General features: G+C 45.0%; 1 protein-coding gene across 2 annotated transcripts; it reads left to right on the top strand.

Annotated features, from left to right (window-relative positions):
* LOC148532064 (uncharacterized) lies at positions 1–23,924 on the top strand. Of its 2 annotated transcripts, none has more exons than XM_088468439.1 (3): positions 1–483; positions 5,241–5,386; positions 23,456–23,924. In XM_088468439.1, the coding sequence occupies exons 1-3, from the start codon at positions 397–399 to the stop codon at positions 23,478–23,480; spliced, it is 258 nt and encodes an 85-aa protein (XP_088324565.1). In that variant the 5' UTR covers positions 1–396; the 3' UTR covers positions 23,481–23,924. The 2 variants fall into 2 exon arrangements, with proteins under 2 accessions (XP_088324565.1, XP_088324564.1); XM_088468438.1 differs by lacking the exon at positions 23,456–23,924 and adding an exon at positions 13,259–13,392.
* Positions 23,925–27,837: the final 3,913 nt, after the last annotated feature.

Raw genomic sequence — 27,837 nt, 5'->3', positions numbered from 1 at the left:
CGGACACGTGGAGCTCTGCTGTGCCGCCCAAACCCAGCATTGCTGATGCTTTGGTTGAAACCTGTAGCTTCTTCCTGCTGCCAGTGTCTCTTAGTTGCTGGGACTCCCCCCAGGGCCGGTCCAACACACTAAGCAAAGCCTGCAACTCTGCATTGCAGGGAGGCGCCAGACTAGAGAGGCCCTCTCCCTGCCTGCTGCAGCTGACTTTAGTGTTGCTATTGCCGGCTGCCCTCCCACTGGCCGGGTCCATCCCCCTCCTCTTGTCGCCTTTCCTCCGCTCTCTTCCCTAGTCCCATCTCCTTCCCTCCCCTCTCTCCCCTCGCTCTCCTCTCTCCCCTCTCCTCAGAGGCAGGCAGGTCACAACACATATATTGCTGGCCCGCCCGTTCTCCAGATATGCAACTGAGCTGTCATTGCCAGTCCGCAGCTGTCATCGCCAGTACTCGCTGCCGATGTCAGTCCCTGCTGGGCAGGACCCTACAGGTAAGTTAGCTACTGGGGGCTGTGGTGTGAGGGGCTTTGTTGAGGAGGGTTATGAGGGGGGCTATGATGTGAGGAGGGCTGTGCTGAGTGAGGGGGCTATGATGTGAGCAGGGTTGTGCTTAGGGGGCTCTGATGTGATGAGGACTGTGCCAAGGGGACTAAGATGTGTGGAGTGCTCTGAGGGGACTATAATATGAGGAGGGTTGTGCTGAGTGGGGCTATAATGTGAGGGGAGTTTTGATGTGAGGAGGGTTGTGAGGGGGCTATAATGTGAGGAAGGCTGTGAGCGGTGCTATAATGTTAGCAGGGCTGTGAGGGGTGCTATGATGTGAGGAGGGCTATGATGTGAGGAGGGCTGTGCTGAGTGGGGCTATGATGTCAGGGGCTGTGCTGAGGGGGGCTTTGGTGTGATGGGGCTGTGCTGAAGAGATCTGTGATGTGTGGGGGCTGTAATGTGAGGAGGGCTGTGGTGTGAGGAGGACTGTGGTGTGAGGGGCTGTTCTGAGGGGGGCTGTGATGTGAAGTGCTGTGATGAGGAGGCTGTGCTATGAGGGGGCTATGTTATGAGAGGTGATGTGATGATTGGGCTGTACTGTGAGCGGCTGTGATAATTGGGCTGTGCTGTGAGGTGTTGTGATGATTGGGCTGTACTGTGAGGTGTTGTGATGAGGAGGCTGTGCTATGAGGGTGGCTATGTTATGAGAGCGGCTGTGATGATTTGGCTATAATGTGAGGTGCTGTGATGATTGGGCTGTACTGTGAGGTGCTGTGATGATTGGGCTGTACTGTGAGGTGTTGCGATGAGGCTGTGCTATGAGGGGGGCTATGTTATGAGAGTAGCTGTGATGATTGGGCTGTACTGTGAGCGGCTGTGATGATTGGGCTGTACTGTGAGGTACTGCAATGAGGAGTCTGTGCTATGAGGGGGGCTATGTTATGAGAGCGGCTGTGATGATTGAGCTGTACTGTGAGCGGCTGTGATGATTGGGCTGTACTGTGAGGTGTTGCAATGAGGAGGCTATTTTATGAGAGCGGCTGCGATGATTGGGCTGTACTGTGAGGTGCTGTGATGATTGGGCTGTACTGTGAGGTGCTGTGATGAGGGGGCTGTACTGTGAGGTACTGCAATGAGGAGGCTGTGCTGTGAGGGGGGCTATGTTATGAGAGTGGCTGTGATGATTGGGCTGTACTGTGAGCGGCTGTGATGATTGGGCTGTACTGTGAGGTGTTGTGATGAGGAGGCTGTGCTGTGAGGGGGGCTATGTTATGAGAGTGGCTGTGATGATTGGGCTGTACTGTGAGCGACTGTGATGATTGGGCTGTACTGTGAGGTGCTGTGATGATTGGGCTGTACTGTGAGGTGCTGTGATGAGGGGGCTGTACTGTGAGGTGCTGTGATGAGGGGGCTGTACTGTGAGGTACTGCAATGAGGAGGCTGTGCTATGAGGGGGCTATGTTATGAGAGTGGCTGTGATGATTGGGCTGTACTGTGAGCGGCTGTGATGATTGGGCTGTACTGTGAGGTGCTGTGATGATTGGGCTGTACTGTGAGGTGCTGTGATGAGGAGGCTGTGCTATGAGGGGGCTATGTTATGAGAGGTGATGTGATGAGGGGGCTGTACTGTGAGCGGCTGTGATAATTGGGCTGTGCTGTGAGGTGTTGTGATGATTGGGCTGTACTGTGAGGTGTTGTGATGAGGAGGCTGTGCTATGAGGGTGGCTATGTTATGAGAGTAGCTGTGATGATTGGGCTGTACTGTGAGCGGCTGTGATGATTGGGCTGTACTGTGAGGTGTTGCGATGAGGAGGCTGTGCTATGAGGGGGGCTATGTTATGAGAGTAGCTGTGATGATTGGGCTGTACTGTGAGCGGCTGTGATGATTGGGCTGTACTGTGAGGTACTGCAATGAGGAGGCTATGCTATGATGGGGCTATTTTATGAGAGCGGCTGCGATGATTGGGCTGTACTGTGAGGTGCTGTGATGATTGGGCTGTACTGTGAGGTGCTGTGATGAGGGGGCTGTACTGTGAGGTACTGCAATGAGGAGGCTGTGCTGTGAGGGGGGCTATGTTATGAGAGTGGCTGTGATGATTGGGCTGTACTGTGAGCGGCTGTGATGATTGGGCTGTACTGTGAGGTGTTGCGATGAGGAGGCTGTGCTGTGAGGGGGGCTATGTTATGAGAGTGGCTGTGATGATTGGGCTGTACTGTGAGCGACTGTGATGATTGGGCTGTACTGTGAGGTGCTGTGATGATTGGGCTGTACTGTGAGGTGCTGTGATGAGGGGGCTGTACTGTGAGGTGCTGTGATGAGGGGACTGTACTGTGAGGTGCTGTGATGAGGGGGCTTTACTGTGAGGTACTGCGATGAGGAGGCTGTGCTATGAGGGGGCTATGTTATGAGAGTGACTGTGATGATTGGGCTGTACTGTGAGCGGCTGTGATGATTGGGCTGTACTGTGAGGTGCTGTGATGAGGAGGCTGTGCTATGAGGGGGCTATGTTATGAGAGGTGCTGTGATGAGGGGGCTGTACTGTGAGCGGCTGTGATAATTGGGCTTTGCTGTGAGGTGTTGTGATGATTGGGCTGTACTGTGAGGTGTTGTGATGATTGGGCTGTACTGTGAGGTGCTGTGATAAGGAGGCTGTGCTATGAGGGGGGCTATGTTATGAGAGGTGCTGTGATGAGGGGGCTGTACTGTGAGTGGCTGTGATAATTGGGCTGTGCTGTGAGGTGTTGTGATGATTGGGCTGTACTGTGAGGTGTTGTGATGATTGGGCTGTGCTATGAGTGTGGCTATGTTATGAGAGCGGCTGTGATGATTGGGCTGTACTGTGAGCACTATGATGATTGGGCTGTACTGTGAGGTACTGCAATGAGGAGGCTGTGCTATGAGGGGGCTATGTTATGAGAGCGGCTGTGATGATTGGGCTGTACTGTGAGGTGCTGTGATGATTGGGCTGTACTGTGAGGTGTTGCAATGAGGAGACTGTGCTATGAGGGGGCTATGTTATTAGAGCGGCTGTGATGATTGGGCTGTACTGTGAGGTGCTGTGATGATTGGGCTGTACTGTGAGGTGCTGTGATGATTGGGCTGTACTGTGAGGTGTTGCGATGAGGAGGCTGTACTGTGAGGTGTTGCGATGAGGAGGCTGTGCTGTGAGGGGGGCTATGTTATGAGAGTGGCTGTGATGATTGGGCTGTACTGTGAGCGACTGTGATGATTGGGCTGTACTGTGAGGTGCTGTGATGATTGGGCTGTACTGTGAGGTGCTGTGATGAGGGGGCTGTACTGTGAGGTGCTGTGATGAGGGGACTGTACTGTGAGGTGCTGTGATGAGGAGGCTTTACTGTGAGGTACTGCGATGAGGAGGCTGTGCTATGAGGGGGCTATGTTATGAGAGTGACTGTGATGATTGGGCTGTACTGTGAGCGGCTGTGATGATTGGGCTGTACTGTGAGGTGCTGTGATGAGGAGGCTGTGCTATGAGGGGGCTATGTTATGAGAGGTGCTGTGATGAGGGGGCTGTACTGTGAGCGGCTGTGATAATTGGGCTTTGCTGTGAGGTGTTGTGATGATTGGGCTGTACTGTGAGGTGTTGTGATGATTGGGCTGTACTGTGAGGTGCTGTGATAAGGAGGCTGTGCTATGAGGGGGGCTATGTTATGAGAGGTGCTGTGATGAGGGGGCTGTACTGTGAGTGGCTGTGATAATTGGGCTGTGCTGTGAGGTGTTGTGATGATTGGGCTGTACTGTGAGGTGTTGTGATGATTGGGCTGTGCTATGAGGGGGGCTATGTTATGAGAGCGGCTGTGATGATTGGGCTGTACTGTGAGCGCTATGATGATTGGGCTGTACTGTGAGGTACTGCAATGAGGAGGCTGTGCTATGAGGGGGCTATGTTATGAGAGCGGCTGTGATGATTGGGCTGTACTGTGAGGTGCTGTGATGATTGGGCTGTACTGTGAGGTGTTGCAATGAGGAGACTGTGCTATGAGGGGGCTATGTTATTAGAGCGGCTGTGATGATTGGGCTGTACTGTGAGCGGCTGTGATGATTGGGCTGTACTGTGAGGTGCTGTGATGATTGGGCTGTACTGTGAGGTGTTGCGATGAGGAGGCTGTGCTATGAGGGGGCTATGTTATGAGATGTGCTGTGATGATTGGGCTGTACTGTGAGGTGCTGTGATGATTGGGCTGTACTGTGAGGTGCTGTGATGAGGGGGCTATACTGTGAGGTACTGCAATGAGGAGGCTGTGCTATGAGGGGGGCTATGTTATGTGAGCGGCTGTGATGATTGGGTTGTACTGTGAGCGGCTGTGATGATTGGGCTGTACTGTGAGGTGCTGTAATGATTGGGCTGTACTGTGAGGTGTTGCGATGAGGAGGCTGTGCTATGAGGGAGCTATGTTATGAGAGCAGCTATGATGATTGGGCTGTACTGTGAGGTGCTGTGATGAGGGGGCTGTACTGTGAGGTGCTGTGATGATTGGCTGTACTGTGAGGTGTTGCAATGAGGAGGCTGTGCTATGAGGGGGGCTATGTTATGAGAGGTGCTGTGATGAGGGGGCTGTACTGTGAGCGGCTGCGATGATTCGGCTGTACTGTGAGGTGCTGTGATGAGCGGGCTGTACTGTGAGGTGCTGTGATGAGGGGGCTGTGCTGTGAGGTGCTGTGATGAGGGGTGCTGTGACTCAGACCGACCCTGACTCCATCATTCCCTTTACCATAAACATAATGGGTTTTTGTGTGCAGGCTAGTCTAGTGTGCAGCACCCATGTCGCGCTGACCCGTCAGAAAGTAGAGGTTGGAGAAGGAGTCAGAGTGCACCACCTGACAGTGGATAAAGCAGCTGCCACCCTGACCCAGAACCTACTACATCCACAGAGAGCTCTTAGGAGGTGAGACTTTTTTTTTAGGAAAAACAGTGATTGGAGACAATAATAGGGTATTCGTTGTGATATGTGGGGAGGGTCAGTGTGGTATTTGTTGTAAGAGGGGGAGGTCACAGTTGCATGTGGTGGTCTGAGTGACTTGTGGAGGAATGTGCGGTCTCTGCACATGAAGTGGCGTGTGGAGACACATAAGGTGTCTAAGTGGTATAATTCTCCTCTATCTGTTCTTGCCTATGTCAGCCTCTCAACCCTTTTCTTGCCTATGCAAGCATACGGACTTTTTCCTCTCTGTGCCAACCTTTATACCCATCCTTTCTGCCAGTCTCTCTTCCCTTCCTCTGCACTAGCCTTCCTGTCCATCCTCTGTCTGCACCAGCCTTTCTGCCCATCCTGTCTGCACCAGCCTTTCTGCCCATCTTTTGTTTGCACCAGCCTCTCTTACCACTGCCTCTATCCATTACCCTTCCTTACCTGTCACCCTCAGCTGGTCGCCCACTGCCTCTCCCTGTAACCTCCTGCCTCTGCTGTCACTCTCTGGCCATCGCCAACTGCCTCTTCACATCGCCCTCTCCCCATCACCCTCTGCCTCTTTGCTTCTCATCACCCACTCCCTCTCCCTGTTTCACTCTCTGTCACCCTCTATTCCCTCACCAGTGTCACCCACTCCCTCTCCCTGTTTCCCTCTCTGTCACCCTCTATTCCCTCACCAGTGTCACCCACTGCTTCTCCCCAGCATCACCCACTTCCTGTCACCTATTGACTGTCACCCACTGCCTCTCCCCATTGTCACCCACTGTCTCTCCCCAGCATCATTCACTTCCTGATGCATTTATAGGAGGGTACAAATTTATAGTTTGCAGGGGGGCACCGAAAACCCTAGCACCAGCCCTGGCTCCCCCCTCCCTCCTCATCTCCTGTCACTGGCTTCCATACTGCTCCCAGGCTCATCATGCCTCCAGATCCCACTCCACCCAACCACTATTACTTGCTCAGTCAGACCAATGCAACTGATGAGTAAGACCATCAGTTATTATTCCTGCACACCCCACCACCTCCAATTACCCCACCAGTCCTGCCATTTGGGCACTCAAACCACAGACTTTTCACACATTTCTTCTCGCTACCTCAGGAGGCTGAGAAAAGAAATATGTCTCCCACAGCTAATAGGTGCCTGACAGATCAGCAAATGAATTGCCCCATGAGGTGCCCATTAGCTTTGATGCCGCACATAAGAATTGAATTTACCCTATGGGCGGGCTATACTAACCTTGCAGAGTACATCCTGCCAGACATCACATTGGTACTGATCACATATGCACTAACATATGCGATCAGTACCACAAAGGACAGCTCTTCTGATAAGAGCTGTCCTTTGCGATCTGTGCTGTGCCGTGGACTTCTGGGTTTATGACCCAAGAGGCCATCTGCACATGCGCAGAGTGACGCGGCATCTGCGGGGCATGCTGGGAGGAATCTAATCTGATCCCTCATACCAGCACTGGTCCACCAAGCTAAGGCACGCAGGGTGCCGTGGCACACAGTTTGGGAACCACTGGTATACAGCATTGTGGGCTTGGTTCTGAGTCAGACGCAGTGACAATGGTGGATGCAGTGGAGCAATGTTTTAATCTGATTTGCACCACATATACATCCTGATGGTGTTGGTACAGAGTCGCAGTACTTATTCACATGCACACACAAAGAAGTAAATTAGAAATGTGATTGGCAGTTACAGGTTTTAGGCTTAATAGATGCAGATGTAGCGCAGTATGGCCATGTTACTCTAGAGTCGCATGTGGGTTGCTGAAAGTGGCTGCGTACAGATGCTCTGAATTGTTCACATTGGAGGCCATACTCATACGGATGATCTGCACCGATGGTGGCATCTAAAGACACACAAAGCATGACTGCAGCATCTGTAGACACTAATAGTGGGCGTCTCAGTCCTTGCACATTCAGGGCCTCATTCAGAGGCGGTCATAGGATGCAAGCGGTCGCTCAGAAACAGGTCTGCCGCTTGCATCCTGAACGGCCGCCTCCATGTCAGTCGTTAGGCTGTGGGTTAACACCCACAGCTCTAACGACCACTAAGGGAGATGGTCGCGATGGTCAAGACCATCGCAACCATCGGGGCTTACGACGAGACCCTAGGGTAGGGTCTCGTCAACCTTAAGCCCCAGGGAGCTTCCTGCTCTGTTTGAGCAGGAAGCTCCCCACTGACATCACTGATGATGTCAGTGGGGACGCCCACTAAATGGCAAGCGTTCCAAAAGGAACGCCTCCGTTTTGCCGGGCACGCCTCCTGCCCGCCCAGCAAACGGAGCGAGCTGTCAATCAACATCAACAGCTCGCTCCGTCAGTCCGCTAATGACGGGTGATCCATCGTTAGCGGGGGCCCGTTCATGCACACGACGGAGCAGTCTCCGTCATGCGCATGCCCTGTGGACCAACATCGAGTCGGTTGCGAGCGCTCAGCGCTCGCGACCGACTCTGAATAAGGTCCTCAGACATATGGATGTACACAAGGGAGGGGCATTGTAGTTGCATTAGCATAAAGTCACAGACGGAACTGCAGCAAAAGACACAAGGAAGGCCGCAACTGTGTCCAACTCAGAATCAGGCCCTATGAGGAGTGATCCCGCCCCCTCATCAGACCACGCCCCAATTAGGGCTGCTCCCATAAATTTCCCGGGCTGGTTTTCCATCCCAAACCTGAATATACCAAGGGGTTGCCTCAGGCTGTCATTGGTACATTCTTTCCATATTCCACTATGATAGCAATGGAGCCGAGGCCCAATGTTTGGGAATCCCAAATCACATTACTAAACACTGAATAAAGTCCCTGTCTTCCCGCAATAGTCACTTCACAGGGTTCTACTGAACATAGGTTTTATTTCTCTCAAATTAACATTAGAATTTTATAAACCTAACATTTGTTAACATTATAATCATAACTGCAAACAGTACGTATCCTATTTAGACATTAACCAGGAGTTACACTGATATCCGAACACCCTGCTGCCGCTGTGGGATCCTGATATTTCCCTGCTTCCTAAGTACTCCCAAACCATTGACAAGTCTTGTATGGTTTCAAGAGTGATAAAGAATTCTGAACACTACCAGATCTCTGTCCCCACTTGTGACATAGTGAACAACAATCTTCACTGTACCGATGGGTTTCCGAGTTGAGAATGACAGGTGCTTTTTGTGCAGGATGTACCTAAATACATCCCAGCCATCCCGATTTCAGCGTGAAAGTCGCGCTTTTTAGGGCACTGTACCACCAGGGGGCCACAGTGTCCCGCTGGTGGGGGAAGTTGAGAGGACACTGTCTCACACTGCACTGCATAGCATGCACATATCATCCACACTGTTTAGAGAGAGGCTGGGGCTGCCCATCAACTCCCGGGGCACTGGGCAAGCCCCCAGCATGATGAGAAATGGGGATGTGACATGCACTCACGTGCCCAAAATGTCATACTCCACCGGGCGTGGCCTTGCCCCCTTGTAACGCCGACATGAGGAGTCCCATCGTGGGGAATTAAGCTATACATAGATTTAGAGTTGCACTTAGCTTCTAGCATAATACACATACCACTCACCCCCTCCCAAAGAAACATAATTGCCAATCAATACATAAAACTTGCAATTTTACATTTAACTCTATTATAGGTCCCTACAGTATTTTATTACTTTGCTAAATAATCTGTAATGGTGTGAAAAAAAATCATGATTTTTTTTTTTATTATTAATCAGATTTTTTTAATTTAAATTGGATTTTTATAAAAAATGATCAAGTAAACAAATAAACCAATAATAATACAAAGTTCTTTTAAAATACTGTAACTTTATTATATTTAAATTAAATGACTTGACAGTGTCACCATGAATCATGGCATGGCACAGCAAACTACACACAATTCACACAAACTGCAAAAGGAAAGAAACAGCAATGATGTTAAAAGTTACAATAGTTGGCAATTGCCTTGCCTGATTTCTACATCTGAATAAGTATACACAATAGGTTTATTGAAAGCCTTAAAAGAAACACAAGTTTTGCAGCTTTGTCAGTACACAAGCGGTTCCTCAGTTTTGATTGCACCAAACCAAATGTTGAAATTATTCTTTCTACTGAAGCTGATGATGCTGCAGCTGTTAGCAATTGCTCTACTGCTACCAGGATATTTTCATTACCAGCTCCAGCCATGGCCACAAGTCTTGAGAATGACACAAGTATTGGTTTTCACAAAGTTTCCGGCTTCAGTGTTTTTAGACCTTTGTCAGATGTTACTATGGTATCCTGAAGTAAAATTACAAGCATTTCATAAGTGTCAAAGGCTTTTATTGACAATTACATTAAATTTATGCAGAGAGTCAATATTTGCAGTGTTGACCCTTCTTTTTCAAGACCTCTACAATTCGCCCTGGCATGCTGTCAATCAACTTCTGGGCCACATACTGACTGATGGCTGCCCATTCTTGCCTAATCAATGCTTGGAGTTTGTCAGAATTTGTAGGTTTTTGTTTGACCACCCGCCTCTTGAGGATTGACCACAAATTCTCAATGGGATTAAGGTCTGGGGAGTTTCCTGGCCATTGACACAACATTTTAGTGTTTTGTTCCCTGAGCCACTTAGTTATCACTTTTGCCTTATGGCAAGGTGCTCCATCATGCTGGAAAAGGCATTGTTCGTCACCAAACCTAAATAATTGTGATTCATCAAGTTGATTTAAATCAGCACACCCTGATCTGAAATACTGGATAACAGATCAAATAAGTGATTGTGGGAAAGTAAGAGTTTAAAGACTTAAGGCCCCCATACATCAGACAGCCGTTTCACAGATTGGACCAGAACCGCTGATCCACCAGTCAGAAATGCCGACCGGCAGCCATCGATGACTGCCAAACTGTCAGAGAATCTGGAATTATTTTTGTTACAAAATCCCCGATTTGCTGAACCCAATCATATTTGGGCTGGGATTGGCAAATCAGGGATATCCAACATGTTGGACTTTACCGATACTCTGACCCTGGCGTCAGGGAATCTGTGAATTGGCCCAATACATGGCTGCTGTATGGGGGCCATTACCCATCTATAGGTATGATGTGCACTATAATGGCATCTGGCTTACTGGGAGCTTGGGAAGATTAGAGATAAGGGTATATGAGCCTGTTTGGCATGTCTGTGTGGCATGACAGACCGTGCTTAGAACAGATAGAAGTGTATAGGAGCAGAAGAAATCATCAGGGCATTGATAAATGCTGGAGAGAATGGGGATTGCTGATGCAGACTTGTGCTAAGCTGTACAAACAAATACTGTATTTATGGACATAAACACCCCCCCCCCCCCCGCCCCCATAAAAGCAGGAATATCTCTTCTCTTGTGTATGAATAGAAAAAAAAACTTGCAAAAATACAATAAATTCATCCAATATATACAATAGCTATGGCGGCAGCACATATCATGTATAGAGATTAATCCGTTATCAACCAATCAGAGAAAGCCAATAGTGTGTATGTGTACGGCTGACAGGAGTATTTGGGTCTATGTGTGGGTCTATACTGGTTCACTATTAGGTGAACACACTCTTACTGTATTCATATGTTAGTCTCCCCCTTCCTTCCCCTGCAACTCTGGGCACAAGAGTCAGATGTGAGCACATCACCTATGGATGGGGCCTGTAGTGTGGGCATGGGCAGAAGCAATTTGTGGATTTTACAATATATAAACTGGCATGTGTCCCAGCTCCATGGAGCAGAAAGGAGAGAACCACTGGAACGCCCTATCAGACTGACCTCTATATAGAAGCTTGGAGATACTCAGAAAAATGCAAACTGCTGCAAAACAAGACTAGTCACATTCGCATGCAGTTTTCACCTTATTCTGCCATGTTTGCAGATATCACAATGGATATGGCAATAGGAAAATCTAGTAGGAAAGTAAACTATGCTATTTATGGTTTTATGTCAGAGCAGGAATTTAGAGCAAAAATATGAAAGGGTGTAGAGTAGACTATTCATTAATGAAGCATAGAACAAAATAATATAGACCTGGCACAAAGTTTGATTTTTGTAGCCAAGTTAACTATAACCTTTTGCATGGGCTAATGTTGCATCATTAGATTCTCTGCAAGCTGAGATCCAGTGTCTGTGGTCCAGAATAGGATGATCGTTGACAGCTGGGACTCCAGAGCACATCTATGTCAAGCCAATGTGACCCAGTGACTTCCATATATCATAAGATATGCCTTATTTTTATGCACAAGACAAGATTTGCAAAGAAAATTCTGTCATTACATTTACATCTGCTTATTGTTTCCTAAGTTACATTAGACCAAAAAGACATTGGCCTACATTGTATTTTATGGACTTTTCATTTAAATTAATTCCAGGCAAAGCCTCTTGGCTGAGTTTCCCAAACACAATTTTCATCATCCTTAAAAAATCGAATACTCAATAAATAAAAGTGTAATGTCCATGTAGGTGTATGTTATGTGACACTTTCTGTGTTATAAAGTTATATATCTTTTTGGGATTTTGTGATGCTACTGAATTACTCTTTTTTTATATAAGATCCAATTATCGCTATTGATCAGTGTCACATCACATATTTCGCCTATTTTTCAGTATAAACTTTGATAACATTTACAGGACTACTTTCAAGACCGACTGTATGGAATTCCCCACTGAGGGGTGCAAGCTAGGATCTGGGCTAAGGAGGAAATCTGAGACATGGGGCCCAGTGGCGTATCTATAATGGATCCAGGGGGGCCCCGCACCGCACACACTGCACCCATATTTTTTTAAACTTACCTGTCCGTGGTCCCACGTCGGGTGTCGGCGCTGCTCAGAACACCAGAAAAATGGCCGCCGTGGCCATCTTCTGGTGTTCTGCGCAAGCGCAGTAGACTCCAGGCACACTCTAGTGCCTCGAGTCTACTAATGCTCCGGTGGCTGGCCAGCCACATCAGTCGGCTGCCAGCCACCAGGGAGAGAGGAGGGGGCCCCGCATGGGGAGTGCACATGGGCCCCCTCCTCTCTTAAGACTCCCCTGATAGGGCCTGTACACAAGGTCTCCTCGTCCACGAGTACCAGTTGTTGGCAAGACCTGACCAAAGGTGCGGAGTCTAACCAGCTTGGAGGTGTTCACCAGTGACCCCTCCAAGCGGGATATGGGTTTAGCTGCATCCAGCTGGCAGGTCCGCGGTCCTTTGATCAGGTAACTGGTACTCACGGGAATAGAGAACCTTGCTACTTTAATGTATACACCGGAGGATCTCAGAGGCACAATGGCACTGAGGATTGGTATGTGCAATGTACGCTAAAGAGAGGTTACGGATGCACCGTGGCACAGTGAGAATGCGAATGTTCGTCACACAGATGATATGTCAGAGGACGCTCTTTAGCACCGGGGAATTTACATTTGCTCCAAGCACAGGATAGAGGTATGCAATTGTGAAGCCGGCTGACATTATACCGACAGCCGGCTTCCCGACCGTAATATGACGGCATCTAGATGTAGACATCGGTCATTTTACCGACGCCGGGAGACCGGCGCCCGGCATCCCAATAGGAGTGATGCCGGACGCCGCTGCGGACAGCCACGGGAGGGGGGGAAGATTAGGTTTAGGGATCCCGGGGGGACTTAGGGTTAGGCACCCCCCGGGAGGTTAGGGTTAGACACCCCCGGGGGACTTAAGTTTAGGTGACGGGGAAGGGGGGGTTAGGTTTAGGCACTGGGGGGAAGGTTAGGGTTAGGCACCCCTAAGGAGGGTTAGGGGGGTTAGGTTAGGTTAGTTCATACTTACCTGGGGACAATCGGTATTTTCAGCCGTGTCAGCCTGCCGCTGTCAGCAGTAATTTGTATGTATTGCAGGAGAGATATTCAGAACACACTGGAGCACAATGCTTTGATAATTGCTGCAACACAGGAGAGATATTCTGAACACACTGGAGCCCAATGATTTGGTAATTGCTGCAACACAGGAGAGATATTCTGAACACACTGGAGCACAAGAGTCAGCAGTGGAAATCACAGAAGTAACACAAGGACACACCTGCAACAAAGCAGCATCAGCCGACCCTTAAAAACGACAACATTGCTCAGGCAACTTCCTGTGGTCCGCAGTCTGGCTTTATCCCCTGCAGTAGCAGATCATTGGTGGACAGCGTCAGCTGACCACATCATGCTACCTTTGGGTATAGAGTCGTCAGGTGATGCAGACTGTCATGGCCGCGTCCATGACGGCAACCACAGGAACCAGGCACGGAGCAGTCCAAGGCAGTTCAAATGGCACTAAGTATAATACTCAGCGCGTTAGCCTTTGCCGCACCTGACGTCTGACTCACGGGAGATCAGGGGAAGTCAGCGCACAGATGAGCAACGGCTGATCCTAGGCCGCAACCAGACAACTACTTACCCAATTTGAAAATTTTTATCTCTCTGTAGAGAATTTCATATATACATTCTCTCATTTATATGTCTTATATTACACACTGAGTGCCACACAGAAAAGAGTGCCCCAAAAAAGAGTCTTCTTTCTCCTCTTTGGAATATTGGACACACACTGCCTCAAGGGAGCACCACCAACTCACTGTAACCTTGCCTTCATATATGAAGCTAATCTACACTGCAGTGCCAAAAGTCATGGGCTAGATGCCTAGTATCGTACAGACTCTAGCCCAAAGAAATGCAGCAGCTTGACGTGGTATCGATTCCACAAGTGGACAGAAGACCTCTGGAGAGATATTGACCCATGTTGTCTGGATAGCTTCCCACTTGTAGGTGCAGGATCTTGGATGCGAATGGTCATCTCCACCACATCTCAATAAATGCTCACTTGGGTTCATGTCAGGCGATCGTGGTGGCCACACCATTTGTCATAACTCTCCAGAATGCTCCTCGAAACAACTTGGGACTAATAACATGGTGCATTATCCTGCTGGAATATTCCATAGTTGTGGGGCTACATGAAGGGCAGCAAATGGTCATCAAGCAATGCAATGTAGCGGTAACTGCTTAATTACGTGTTTAAGTGGACCAGCTGACCCAACGCAAGACACATGAATACACCCCAAACCATTATGGAACCACCACCAGCCTGCACAGTGATTTGTTGAAAAGTGGGATCTATGGGTTCTAAGCCAAACCCTACCATCAGCCTGAAACAACTGGAACCATGACTCATTAGGCCATGCCACATGTCACCAGTCCTCCTGGGTTCAATTAACAATGTCATAAGCCCTTTGAGGCGCTTTGTCCAGTGTCGTAGTGTTAACAGGGGCACTCTGGTGGGTCTTCTGCTCCCATATCCCATGGAAACTAAAACAGGCTGCACTGACCTGCTGGATATGCGTCTGGTACCTCCTTACCTGAAAGTAGATGTGATTTGAGCCAGTGTGGCTTGTCTGTTACCACGGAAAATTTTGGCCGCACACTGTTGGTGATGATCATTAAGCACCTGTGCTCAGCCACTGTAATGTAATGCGATCATAGTTTCCATGAGGTATTCCCGGTACACACGTGACACCAAAGATCAAGGAATGTTGAATGTCCGGCCAACTTCGGAAATAGAATGTCCCATCCGTCATGTACCCACTATCATGCCCCATTCGAACTCCAATAATTCACGTCACCTTGGCATGAGCAGCCTAGCCGGTATTCAAACTGACTCACGAGTTGTCAGATTACAACTGATGCAGGTCTGGGCATTTCTAAGTCGTCACAATACAGTTATGCAAAATACCATTAGCTTTACATACTGCTATCCTATGACTTTTGTCACTTCAGTGTAAAGACATGTTGGTCATACACAATATTTTTACAAATTTATTTCTAAGAGCCCTGTGCAGAGTCAAAATCTGTACCTTGCTACCGTGATTATGTGCAGAAACCATCATGAGTTATTAGATTTCCTATAACCATAATGTATATATAAAAGATGTCCTGTAATTATCAAACATGCAGCACTAGAAGTGACCTATTAGACCAACTGTAAAAGGGTGAGAGTTTAGAAAATGTGAGATTTTAGCAGTAATAGAGTCTGAGAACATGAAAACTTTTTAGACCCAAAAACCTCTCAAGATTTCTCAGATCCAGATGTTTTCCCATTTTGAAGATAAAACTCGACCAATGTAATAGTGTGAGAGATTACTGCTAAACTCTCACATTTTCTAATCTCTCACCCTATTACATTTGACCCATTACTTGCTGTCCAGATGCAGGGTAATTATTTGTCTAAACAATTTTATAGTCTTTGTCCTGTGACCTATCTGGGGGACATAAAGGGCCTTATTCAAAGATATAGGTTAACTTAATGGTAACGCACATCTCCGATGGTCTGAGATCTGTGCATGCATCAATGCCACACTGCGCATGTACAGATCTTATTCAGGAGCTCACCCAGCCAGCACTATGATGTCAGCATGCACACATTACTCAACACGCATGCTCAATAAGGCTTACAGGCAGGACACAGAGATCTCTCACTGCAGCATTAGGCTAGTTTCACACCTGACATATTTTTGCCGGGTGTGAAAAAAAGATAAACAGGGAAGCAGTTGGATCCTTTCACACGGCCCGGGCATGGCATGGCTGCCGTGTAACAGCTGGGATTATCCATTGAGCAGGACGGCTGCTGTGCCGTGCCCGTGCCATCCCTGCACGCCAGTGGTGTATAGGAAGCAATGTTTCCTTTCACACACACTGGCTTGTGCAGGCTGGGCTTGTGAAGCAGCAACTGCTGCTGCGCATGCCTAGTAGATAACAAAAAAATATATATATATATTAAAAGCGGCTCTAAGCCGCTGCTTGTGAAAGGCACTGAGTGCCTGAAAAGACCCGTACGGCTATCGTCTTGCCCAGCCATCCAAAACCGGCAGGTGTGAAACTAGCCTTAGGCTGCCATTGAAGGAACTTATTGCCGAGGTAGGGCTATTTCACTGAAATCTGCCAGGGTGGGCATCTGCAGCAACCGCACTGGGCATGTATTGTGGCCACACTGGGATTTTTATCGTAGAGTGAATGACAGGAAGGGACCATTTGTGGGAGGTAATGGGGAGTGGCAATAAAAATGCAGGTGTCATGGATGTTTTCACGGCGTGCATCTGTTGTCAGCTGCGATTGTGTATGTAGTGAAACATGGCAATTTACAAAAGAAAAAGGAAAGTGTAGCGCTAGTAGACAACAAAAACAACAATTTATTAAGCACACATTAACATACGTGCACATAAACATGTAATAATGAGCATGATAATTATATTGGTACGAGCTGCAAAAAGGTAGGGGTGGTATGAAAGTTCCTTCAATACAACTTCCCTAACATGTGTTAGTCCAAATGGAATTTGAAAAAAATGGAAGGATCTCACCCGGTATACACAAAATCGTCAATGTCCAATCCACTTTGTGAAGATGGAAAGTTCCAATAATCCACTATCTATGCGGCACAGGAGATTGTTAAAGATGCAGGTGAATAGAGTGCATAATTGGCCTGGAGGGTGCTGTGGTGTAATTTCCACTCTGGTCCAACCAGCTCACCTCAGCCTGAGACAGTGTCTTTAAGTATATTCTCCGTTAGGGTCTCCTGAGACTGCTCCTGTCATGTGAGGTGCCGGCAATATTCCAATTGCTGCGGTGGAAGGACCGAGGGTTAACCGCTGGTTCCACAGTGCTCCTCTGCGTCGGCAGTAAGCCTGTTTATCTCCGAATAGGGCTCCCGTGTATGAGCTGCAGTGCTTCAGTTATATTGGGAGCCAGCCACCAAGGTGTCTCTGTATGCGGCCACGGGATGTCCCGGCTGAATTTCTCCAAGGTGTCATGATGTATAGATTGGAAAGGTGCCAAAAGTAGACAATGCATCTTGGGTATAGCAGCAAAAAGGATCATAGCCCATACACCTTAACGCGTTTCTCCGGAATTTTCTCTCCCAGTTTCATCAGAAGGAGGGCATACAGAGACACCTTGGCGGCTGACTCCCAATATAACTGAACCACTGCAGCTCATACATGGGAGCCCTATTCGGAGATAAACAGGCTTACTGCCGACGCAGAGGGGGACTGTGGAACCAGCGGTTAACCCTTGGTCCTTTCCACCGCAGCAATTGGAATATTGCCGGCACCTCACATGACAGGAGCAGTCTCAGGAGACCCTAACGGAGAATATACTTAAAGACACTGTCTCAGGCTGAGGTGAGCTGGTTGGACCAGAGTGGAAATTACACCACAGCACCCTCCAGGCCAATTATGCACTCTATTCACCTGCATCTTTAACAATCTCCTGTGCCACATAGATAGTGGATTATTGGAACTTTCCATCTTCACAAAGTGGATTGGACATTGACGATTTTGTGTATACCGGGTGAGATCCTTCCATTTTTTTCAAATTCCATTTGGACTAACACATGTTAGGGAATTTGTATTGAAGGAACTTTCATACCACCCCTACCTTTTAGCAGCTCGTACCCAAATATAATTATCAGGCTCATTATTACATGTTTATGTGCACGTATGTTAATCTGTGTTTAATAAATTGTTGTTTTGTTGTTTACTAGTGCTACACTTTCCTTTTTCTTTTGTACATTGCTCATTTTAGTGGGTTGCAGGTCCCACGTAATGTGGCAGCTCAGTAGTACAACTTAATTCTCACGCAGGCTACATTGCGCACCAGTATTCCATTATTCATTAGTAGTGAAACATGGCGCCTGTGTCACCACTGTCACAGCCAGTCTGCATAGGCCTAGGACTTCCAGCAGGTTCTATACACAGTCAGGCACAGCACACAGGATAGGAGTGGTATTTACACGTTCCAGTGGATGCAGACTCTTTGGTGTAGAAGTGTGGGTAATAACAATCTACCCAAACACTAGCCAGCAAGGGACTGAGGGGTTGATTCAGAGATGGACGCTAATGTGATCACAGCTGTGTTTTCGTACCCACTGCTGTCTTAACTGCATGTGGCGATGCATATCTGCGTAAATATCGCTAACATAGACGCACATCGGTGGCCATCTTTGCAGCAGGTCTGACCTGCCTCGGCCTTGGGAGCAGCTCGGTGGTGCTGAGCTGCTGAGCCCCGGGCCATATGCTTATCGAAAGCACTAGCCCACCACGTCATCTATCGATGGTGAGAGAATTACAGTTGGAATTATACCTTTCCAATTATCTGTACTATTATTGTACTATATTGTTTTAATTTGTGTTCTAATGTTTTTATTGTTATATGATTCTATCTCAGTACAATTCTCTAATGAATGGTCATAATGTACACATTCTAAGTGACAAGAAACGCCAACCAAATAGCACGAACATCCATATTTCTTTTGTGTTTTCTGAAGATGGGGTTCCTTCAACTTTTGTTGTTTGGGGCAGCATTATTGCCAGTAATTTGTGCATTATATGGTAAAACTCACAACATTGTAAGATATAAATTAGATCGCAAATACATTATGTGTAATCCAAAACATCCGAGATCTGAGCTTTCCAGGAAAACTTTGATTTACTAGTCAAAATTACTGAAGAACCAAGTAAAATTTTCGCTGACTATCTACAATTAAAATATGTTTCAGCCATACTGTGCTATGATAATTATCTTAACTTGAGGTATACAAATTATTGCTGAAATTTGAAAGACATGGCCTTTGTGGGAGTAAAAATTGAAAAATGTTTTTGAAGTCACATACAGATTGTCTGATGTGTTTTTTGAATTTTCAATTAAAAAATTAGTATAGAAGTATCAATTGAACATGCTACACTATATAATTTCCATTTCTTTGTATGTCCATCTCATACAGCCAAGTATATTAGAGATATCCTGAACACGGGATGTAGTCGGGATCCAGATTGTCACAATCCCTACGGTGAGGATTAGGTTTAGGCACTAGGGGGAGGGTCATGCTGCGGGAGAGGATGGTTATGGTTAGGCTGCGGGAGAGTTAGGGTTAGAATACATACCAAACTCCGTCGGGATCCCGTATCAAACCTCCCGAACACAGTTATCAGATGAGCACTTTTTTCTGGTACATACACAGATATAGGGTTTTAAATATGTTTGATTTTTTTATAATTTGGCACTTCTGCATTTGTAATTTATGTAGGTGTAGTCACATTATTTCTGTGTAACAGCTGCTTGCAATGCATTATCTTGGTTCTGACCTCTGCTTTGAACTTGAAATAATTCCTAGATCACCACCTGTCCTGACCCTTAGGCCAGTTACACACCTGCCGGTTTTGGCCGGCAGGGTTTATTCAGTGTCTTTCACAAGCAGCGGCTTTGAGAAGCTTTTAATGTGTTTTTTTATTTATTTATTGGGCATGCGCAGCAGCAGCTACTGCACAAGCCCGGCCAGCACAAGCCAGTGTGTATGAAAGGAAACATTGTTCCCTATACACCCCTGGCATGCAGGGACGGGACGGACACGGCCCGGCAGGCGTCGTGCACAGTGGATATTCCCTGCTGTAACACGGCAACCGTGCCGTGCCAAAGAAGGCACCTGCTTTCAGCCACCACTATTTTTCACACCCGGCAAAAAACGGGCAGATTTTTGCTGCCCGGTCAAAACCGGCAAGTGTGAAACTAGCCTTACTTTAGGCCTGTCTACTTTCTGGATCACCATCTGTCCTGACCACTGAATTGGATTTGTGATACCCCCACAGGTATTGTACAAGTGTGGTGTGATGTGTTTCAATCTTACCAGGTTAGGATAGATTTCTTGGTTTCTCTTGGTTGCTCAGAGAGGTAAGGAGGGATGTACAGGCATAATAGTCACTAATTTTGCTTCAAATTAGTGTTTCAGTTTATTATAGAATAAATAGTGCAGATTTGATTCACAACAATCTATAATCCTAGCAATTATGCATTAACAAATAAATTACCCGTTCAACAAAATGGATATTTTATTATACTGGACACTGGAATGACTGAGTACTCTTTGCATCTAGATGAAGCAGCAAACTAATATGTTATTGCAAAAAAACATGCATATTGTAGCAGATTGCTATGCAACTGTTTACATTAAATATGGTGTTACCCATCATACCCCAATACGAACAAGATTACAACAACAATTTACCCTTAAAGTATATTCAGAACTTAATTTTCTTATTTACCCAAGTAAAGTTACTGCAGGCATGTAAATGACTGTTAGTAATAAAGTTCAGTGCTCTCTGTAGAGTCAGTGCACTTTCCGTTGCCCGGGTTAGTTTATTTGACAGATAACTATTCCTTCATGGCAATTGTTATTCATGCAATCTGATTCATAATTTTAGTATATTTGTGTCCTGCCTGCAAGGTTGTATAGTTTTAATGTGACTGGTACATACAGAGGCAATGTCATACTGGGACTTCCCTGTGAAAATAGCAGGGGCATGAAGATGTGGGACCTACCCAGCTGGTCGAGTCTCTCAATTACCAGTCCCTGACTGTAAGTATTATATGCAGTTCTGCAGCTGCCTTGGAAAGGGAAAGAATGAAGCAGCCTGGCCGGGGAGCATTAATACAGACTGTCACAATCAGAACTGATGGCTGAGCAGTGGGGATAGCGGGTGAGGCTGTGTTTGCATGTGTTTCATAGACCTCGCTCCTGTCAGCTGATTTCCATAAGGTAGTTGTAATAATGCTGTTTGGTTGTCCGTCTAGCCACTAACGGCTATCAGTCACTGGGAAGAACCGCTGAGAATCGGGTAACACACACACACCGTGCAGCTTTGCTCCCACTGGCAGTTACCTCACCTCAGTGCTGTCTCTAGTTCAAGCCTTGAGCCTGCCACAGTACTCACTGTCCCCTAATGCCCACCGCCACTGAGAAAGCCAGTGCAAAGAGTTCCTGAACCTCAATGAAAACAGTTATATAATGGCTTGTATTAGACAGTGGCAGGAAGCAGATTATTACTTAACATTTATGTAGGGTCTTGATGGGGTGCCACAGATTTTGAGGAGTCCATGGAGTTAAATATATTCTATGCAGACAATAAAGGTGCCCATCCACTAGCAGACATGAAAACGTCTGCACAATTACGACATTGTAATCGTGGAGTCGTTTGTCAGTCTGTGATGAGCCTGCACTGAACAAGCAGTCATTCAGTGTAGGCTCATCAATCATCTGCAAACATGCTCAAACTGACATTATCGTCAGTTTGACCAGCATGTTTGCACGATGATAGATGTCTAAACGACCAGCGGGCACGCACATCGCTGGTCGTTTTAGACATTTTTGCAACCGACTGAACGATCGTTATCGTTCCATTTAATCATCTAGTGGATGGGCACCTTTAGCCTGTGTGATTACCTGCACCTCACGGGTGTTTTCTATAAATCTGTGTTGGTTCTAGAATAAGATTTTCCATCTGCTGCTAAGGATTCATTGTATTAAAGGAACATCTAAACCAGAATTGTATTGTATTCTAATGTTTATTTAATATTTTATATATATATATATATATATATATATATATATATATATATATTTGTATCTGTGATAATATCCATTCTATGTCATGCATTGAAGCCTAAGTAGAGTCTCAACTTTGCATATTGTCTTCTAAAATATATCACTATTTTCTAGACCAGCTGCTGCTTCATATTAATGTTGGCGATTGGAAATGTTACCAAATATAAAAAAATGTCATAGTTCATTTAAAGAGGATTGTATAATATTGTTTTATCTCTGATTGTATTCATGGTTGAATCCAATAATATACTGGTAGGTTACTTGGCTCCAGCCAAAACTCTAGTGTATATGTGTGTACATGTGGTAGGGAATGTAGATTGTAAGCTCCGTTGGTGCAGCTACTGATGTGAATGGGCAAATATTCTCTGTAAAGCGCTGCGGGGTATGTGCACTATAGAAAGAGCTGGTAATAAGTAATGGTTGGTAAGGTTGCTGCGCAATTTCAGTCCCCAACCTGTCAAATGGCAGAAACAAGGTGTTTGAACCTTTAAACAGACAACTTCACGCATAAGTCCTACTATAGGCGTTATTCTACTAACATGTAGTATCCAGCATAAAGATTTTACTTAGCCAACATTAATTGTGATACTCTATTATAATTATTATGTTGTTACATAGATATTTTCCAGCACTGCTAAATATCTGAGTTTGTGGTACTAATACATCACAAAACAATAAGCTCAGCAGAAACAATAGATAAAGATGTGCTTGCTAAATAGAGCTTGGATAAGGAAATCTGTGCGTCAGGGGAAAGGAGGGGACTCGCTGAGAAGGAGAAGTTTCAGACAAAAAAAATAATAAGAGGCTGATGAGATAAAATATCTCCTCAGAGCACTAGCAGAGATAATAAGCTGCCAGACAGGTAAGAAAGATAAGACTTAATAAGGAGATGTAAGGTTGGCACCGTGGGGCACTTTTTATGCTGCATTTTTTTCCTTGTGTGCTTTTAGTTAAACATGCGGTCACTGTCAGTGGGAACTAGATGGGTTTTGCCCAGAGGGTGTCACACTGAGCAGATTTCTTGCTCCAACAGCTGTTAAAAAGAAATTAAATGCTTCATAAATTATATTTTCTGAGTTGTCACATGAGCATTTAAGCAGCTGCTAAAAAATTAAAAAATAAATAAATAAAAAAAAACTATCTATTTGGATACTGGGTTAAAAAATTTCAGGCAGCATTTTTCCCATCAGCAAAAATTCCCAAACCCTATAAAAAAAACCAAAACATGTAAAGCTAAAACATGAATAGTGTTACAGACAATAATAATAATAATAATAATAATAATAATAATAATAATAATAATAAACAATCTTCCTCAGTTGAATTCCTTTGTCAGATCTCTTTACATTCCATTAAACTTCTGTTAAACTCTGTTTGTTCCTGTGCCTCTTGATGGGACATAAATGGTAATATTACAGTAGGTGGAACAATACCAGCATCCCTAGAACATGTCTGCAAGATATAGGGACTTGGTTACAGGACAATATGATCATTAACTATAGCAGATGCCAAGGACTAGAAAACAATCAACCTTTTACCTTTAGCTCTTATAAAACCTATGGACACTCTCCCTATGGAGCATGCTGGGACTTGTGGTTCCATAATCTGCATCTCTTTGCTCTATTTTATAGTAACTTTTCAAGGAACAACATCTAACACAGAGGTTAAACTCAACAGTTTCAATGTCTGGACCATGAAAAACAAGCAGCAGCAGTGACATACTGACGTAACTCGCATCATCCGAAGACCTCTGCTCCAGAAAAGGATTTAGGAAGTTGTAAAAGTCAAATCATTCATTCTCTAAACTCAGATTATTTCCTTTGCATTTTTATCTTGGGAAATTTGAATTGCAAAGAGAGCGTCAATTATTATAAAACTTTCTGACATAGGAAAGAATAAATCACTTCCTTTGTTAGAGGAAATAGTCTCAGTCTACTTGTATCACACAGTAGGAATATGTAGGCAATTCTGCAGTGCAACATTCTACCATTAGTCATAAACAGCCCTGTTGTCTTCTTCCAAATGTAAATGTGATGTTAGACATTAACCTATGCCAAAGTGTGTGTTGCTGTACAAAATATATAATGGTGGCCGAATTATTGGCGCTCTAACTTTTTCAAATAACTCACAATTTCATAAATTGAAATGAAAAAAAAAAGTATTTGGTATCCACAATTCTTTTTCTGTTAATATTACAGAACCTTTGTTTAATGTAATACTGTATACTTATTAAATCAGGAAATGAAAACAAAATGGTATTCACAATTTATTTATTTTTTTTTTTTTGACGCTATAGATTTATTTCGTAGCACAGCTTTTTGGTCAATCTGCAATTTGTTAGACAGGACTGTGCTCCAGCGCTTTCCCCTGCACTGTATTGATGCTGGTCAGGCACCAGTTACTGCAAATGTGCATCCCCCACACCCCTGCTCTGTTATGTACTGCACAGATATGCAGCCCGTTCCTTCATGGTGCAAGTACCTATATACCATCACTGTCTCTGTCTCTGGTTACATAAACAGCTTATTCTGTGCTACCCCAGACATATCTATTACCACGGTTATCCTAATAAACCTGCAAAAAAATCCCAGCTTGGCGCTAATGAAAACTAATAATATATATATAGATAGCTGCATACACCAAAGAGTCTGTGTAAACCCCAGAGAGATTACCAAGGCAATCACAAAAACAAACAAAAGATATGTGTTGCGCTAATAAAAAATTAATTAATTAATAATGACTGGACATGGCAAAAATCAAGATCAAGACACCAGATGTAAAGTTAGAAATAGTTCTTTATATAATATGCATAAAAAGTAACAATGTACAATAATTAAAACTACTACTTAATAAGAAGTCTATGCAGACTAGTCTGATTATATTGTAAAAAAAAAACTGCTACAATAGCTAGTATGTGAATTCCCTGCTGTGGGGTGTGTATATACAGTCAGGTGCATAAATATTGGGACATTGACAGAATTTTCATATTTTGGCCTCTATTCACCACCACAATGGCTTTGAAATGAAACAAACAAGATGTGCTTTAACTGCAGACTTTCAGATTTAATTTGAGGGTAATTCCTTTCTAATCAGGTGAACGGTGTAGGAATTACAACGGTTTCTATATGTACCTCCCACTTTTTAAGGGGCCAAAAGTAATGGGACTATCAACTCATAAGCTATTTCATGGACAGGTGTGGGCTATTCCCTCGTTATTTCATTATCAGTTAAGCAGGTAAAAGTTCTGGAGTTGATTCTAGGTGTGACATTTGCATTTGGAATCAGTTGCTGTCGACTCTCATTATGAGATCCAAAGAGCTGTCACTATCAGTGAAGCAAGCTATCATTAGGCTGAAAAATCAAAACAAACCCATCAGAGAGATAGCAAAAACATTAGTTGGGGCCAAATCAACTGTTTGGAACATTCTTAAAAAGAAAGAACGCACCGGAGAGCTCAGCAACACCAAAAGACCCGGAAGACCACGGAAAACAACTGTGGTGGATGACAGAATAATTATTTCCCTGGTGAAGAAAAACCCCTTCACAACAGTTGGCCAAATCAAGAACACTCTCCAGGAGGTAGGTGTATATGTGTCAAACCACAAGATGTAAACCATTGGTGAGTTACAAAAACAGGAAGACCAGATTAGAGTTTGTCAAACAACATCTAAAAAAAGCCATTACAGTTCTGGAACAACATCCTATGGCAGATGAGAAAAAGATCAACTTGTACCAGAGTGATGGGAAGAGAAGAGTATGGAGAAGGAAAGGAACTGCTCATGATCCAAAACATACCACCTCATCAGTGAAGCATAGTGGTGGTAGTGTCATGGCGTGGGCATGTACGGCTGCCAATGGAACTAGTTCCCTTGTATTTATTGATGATGTGACTGCTGACAAAAGCAGCAGAATGAATTCTGAAGTGTTTCGGGCAATATTATATGCTCATATTCAGTCAAATGCTTCAGAACTCATTGGACGGTGCTTCACAGTGCAGATGGACAATGACCCGAAGCATACTCCAAAAGCAACCAAAGAGTTTTTTAAGGCTAAAAGTGGAATGTTATGTAATGGCCAAGTCAATCCCCTGACCTGAATCCGATTGAGCATGCATTTCACTTGATGAAGACAAAACTGAAGGGAAAATGCCCCAAGAACAAGCAGGAACTGAAGACATTTGCAGTAGAGGCCTGGCAGAGCATCACCAGGGATGAAACCCAGCGTCTGGTGATGTCTATGCGTTCCAGACTTCAGGCTGTAATTGCCTGCAAAGAATTTGCAACAAAGTATTAAAAAGTGAAAGTTAGATTTAGGATTGTTTAATTTGTCCCATTACTTTTGGCCCCTTAAAAAGTGGGAGGCACATATAGAAACCGTTGTAATTCCTACACCGTTCACCTGATTTGGATGTAATTACCCTCAAATTAAATCTGAAAGTCTGCAGTTAAAGCACATCTTGTTTGTTTCATTTCAAAGCCATTGTGGTGGTGAATAGAGGCCAAAATATGAAAATTCTGTCAATGTCCCAATATTTATGCACCTGACTGTATATTTGTCCAGAAAATATGCCAATCTCACTGGACATCCATACACGTAGTTAAAGTCTTAGTTCACCTTCTCTGACCTCCAGTAATGGTGAGGCATTTAAACAACTCTGTGTATTGGAGAACTGAGCCACCTATTTTGTGACCTCCAGGTCTGATAATAATCGCTCACTTACTGGGCTCAGTGGGTAGGGCTGCTGGGATAGTGTCTCCTGTTTGAAGACCGCTGGCAGGTGATCCAAGGACAAGAGCGTCCGGAAGCTATAATGAAGTCAACTCGTGACCGCCTTCACCTTACTCCACACACAGTCCAAGTGCAGCGTACTCACAGTGTGTATAGAAAGTAGCACTGGTGGCTCGCATGGATCAGAGAGACAATCCTTAGGCAAAGTCGAGCAGGTTTAAAAACAAAATAGTAGCAGTAAGTATCATCCACTGATGCATTTCGCTTCCAGTCCAGGAAGCTTTATCAAAGAGTATAGTGAGGTTGGACAAGGTCTCTCCTATTATACCAGTCCTCCTCTTTCTTAATTAGATAATTGGCTTCCACATGTGTCCTAATCATACCATTCTCTAAGTATTTGACCTTACAAGGAGCATAAAACATATGATATATACTTTAGTGTCTTGATCTTATAAGACATTAAAAACCTATAACCAACCATTTCCTATTGGCTTATAATTTTATATATGAATATTTCAGCTACACTGATGATGAAGCTGAACAAATTTTATTTAAGGAGCAACTCTCAAGTGAGGACGTAGCAAGTGCCAATGAGAATATTTTTCATCAATTATTGAAATTAAAAAGGCCGCTACAATCCCGACTTTTGTCGATGCTGGATAGGCATTCTTAACAAGTGTGGAATGGACTTGATGCTCCTCGTCATTGAGGAGGCAAGTAGAGAACTTAAAGTAACTAAAGAAAAAATTTCCCACTTGGAAACTACTCATAAAAGTGTTTTTGATAACATTGTAGCACAAGAATCATATCATAAAATCAAGAACCAGTGTGACGCCTATCGTAGGGATTTAATTAAATTTAAACAAAATAAATACCAGACGGTTAAGTCCAACTACGATGAGAATAAAGTTTATCGTTGGCTAATGGGAGGAGAACCGAGGAAACAACCGTTCTTTCGTTCGAAATAAAACTGGAGAAAACGTAGAGAAGTATTTGAAAGTGGTCAAGCTACATCAAATAGTGACAGTGATTTCACTGACCAGGATACAGAAGGATCTAATAGTAATGCACCACTCCCTTTAGATGTACCTACAGAAACAGAAACAGCACCCATAGGACGCCCACCCATCAGGGGGCCAAAATGAAAGGCTCCAGAGGACCAGGAACCAGAAAGAGGAATTAACATACAATCTGTCTTCAAGATCCTTTAGTGATATAGAAATGACAGTACTTAATAAGGGTTTATCGTTTGTGCCAACCAATGTGCATAATGGCAATATGATCT

This window comes from Taudactylus pleione, unplaced genomic scaffold (assembly GCF_031769625.1).
Source record: "Taudactylus pleione unplaced genomic scaffold, aTauple2 ptg000085l, whole genome shotgun sequence".
Taxonomy (NCBI): Eukaryota; Metazoa; Chordata; class Amphibia; order Anura; family Myobatrachidae; genus Taudactylus; species Taudactylus pleione.
Note: the sequence above shows the minus strand (reverse complement) of the source record. Positions and strands in the feature narration are given on the sequence as shown.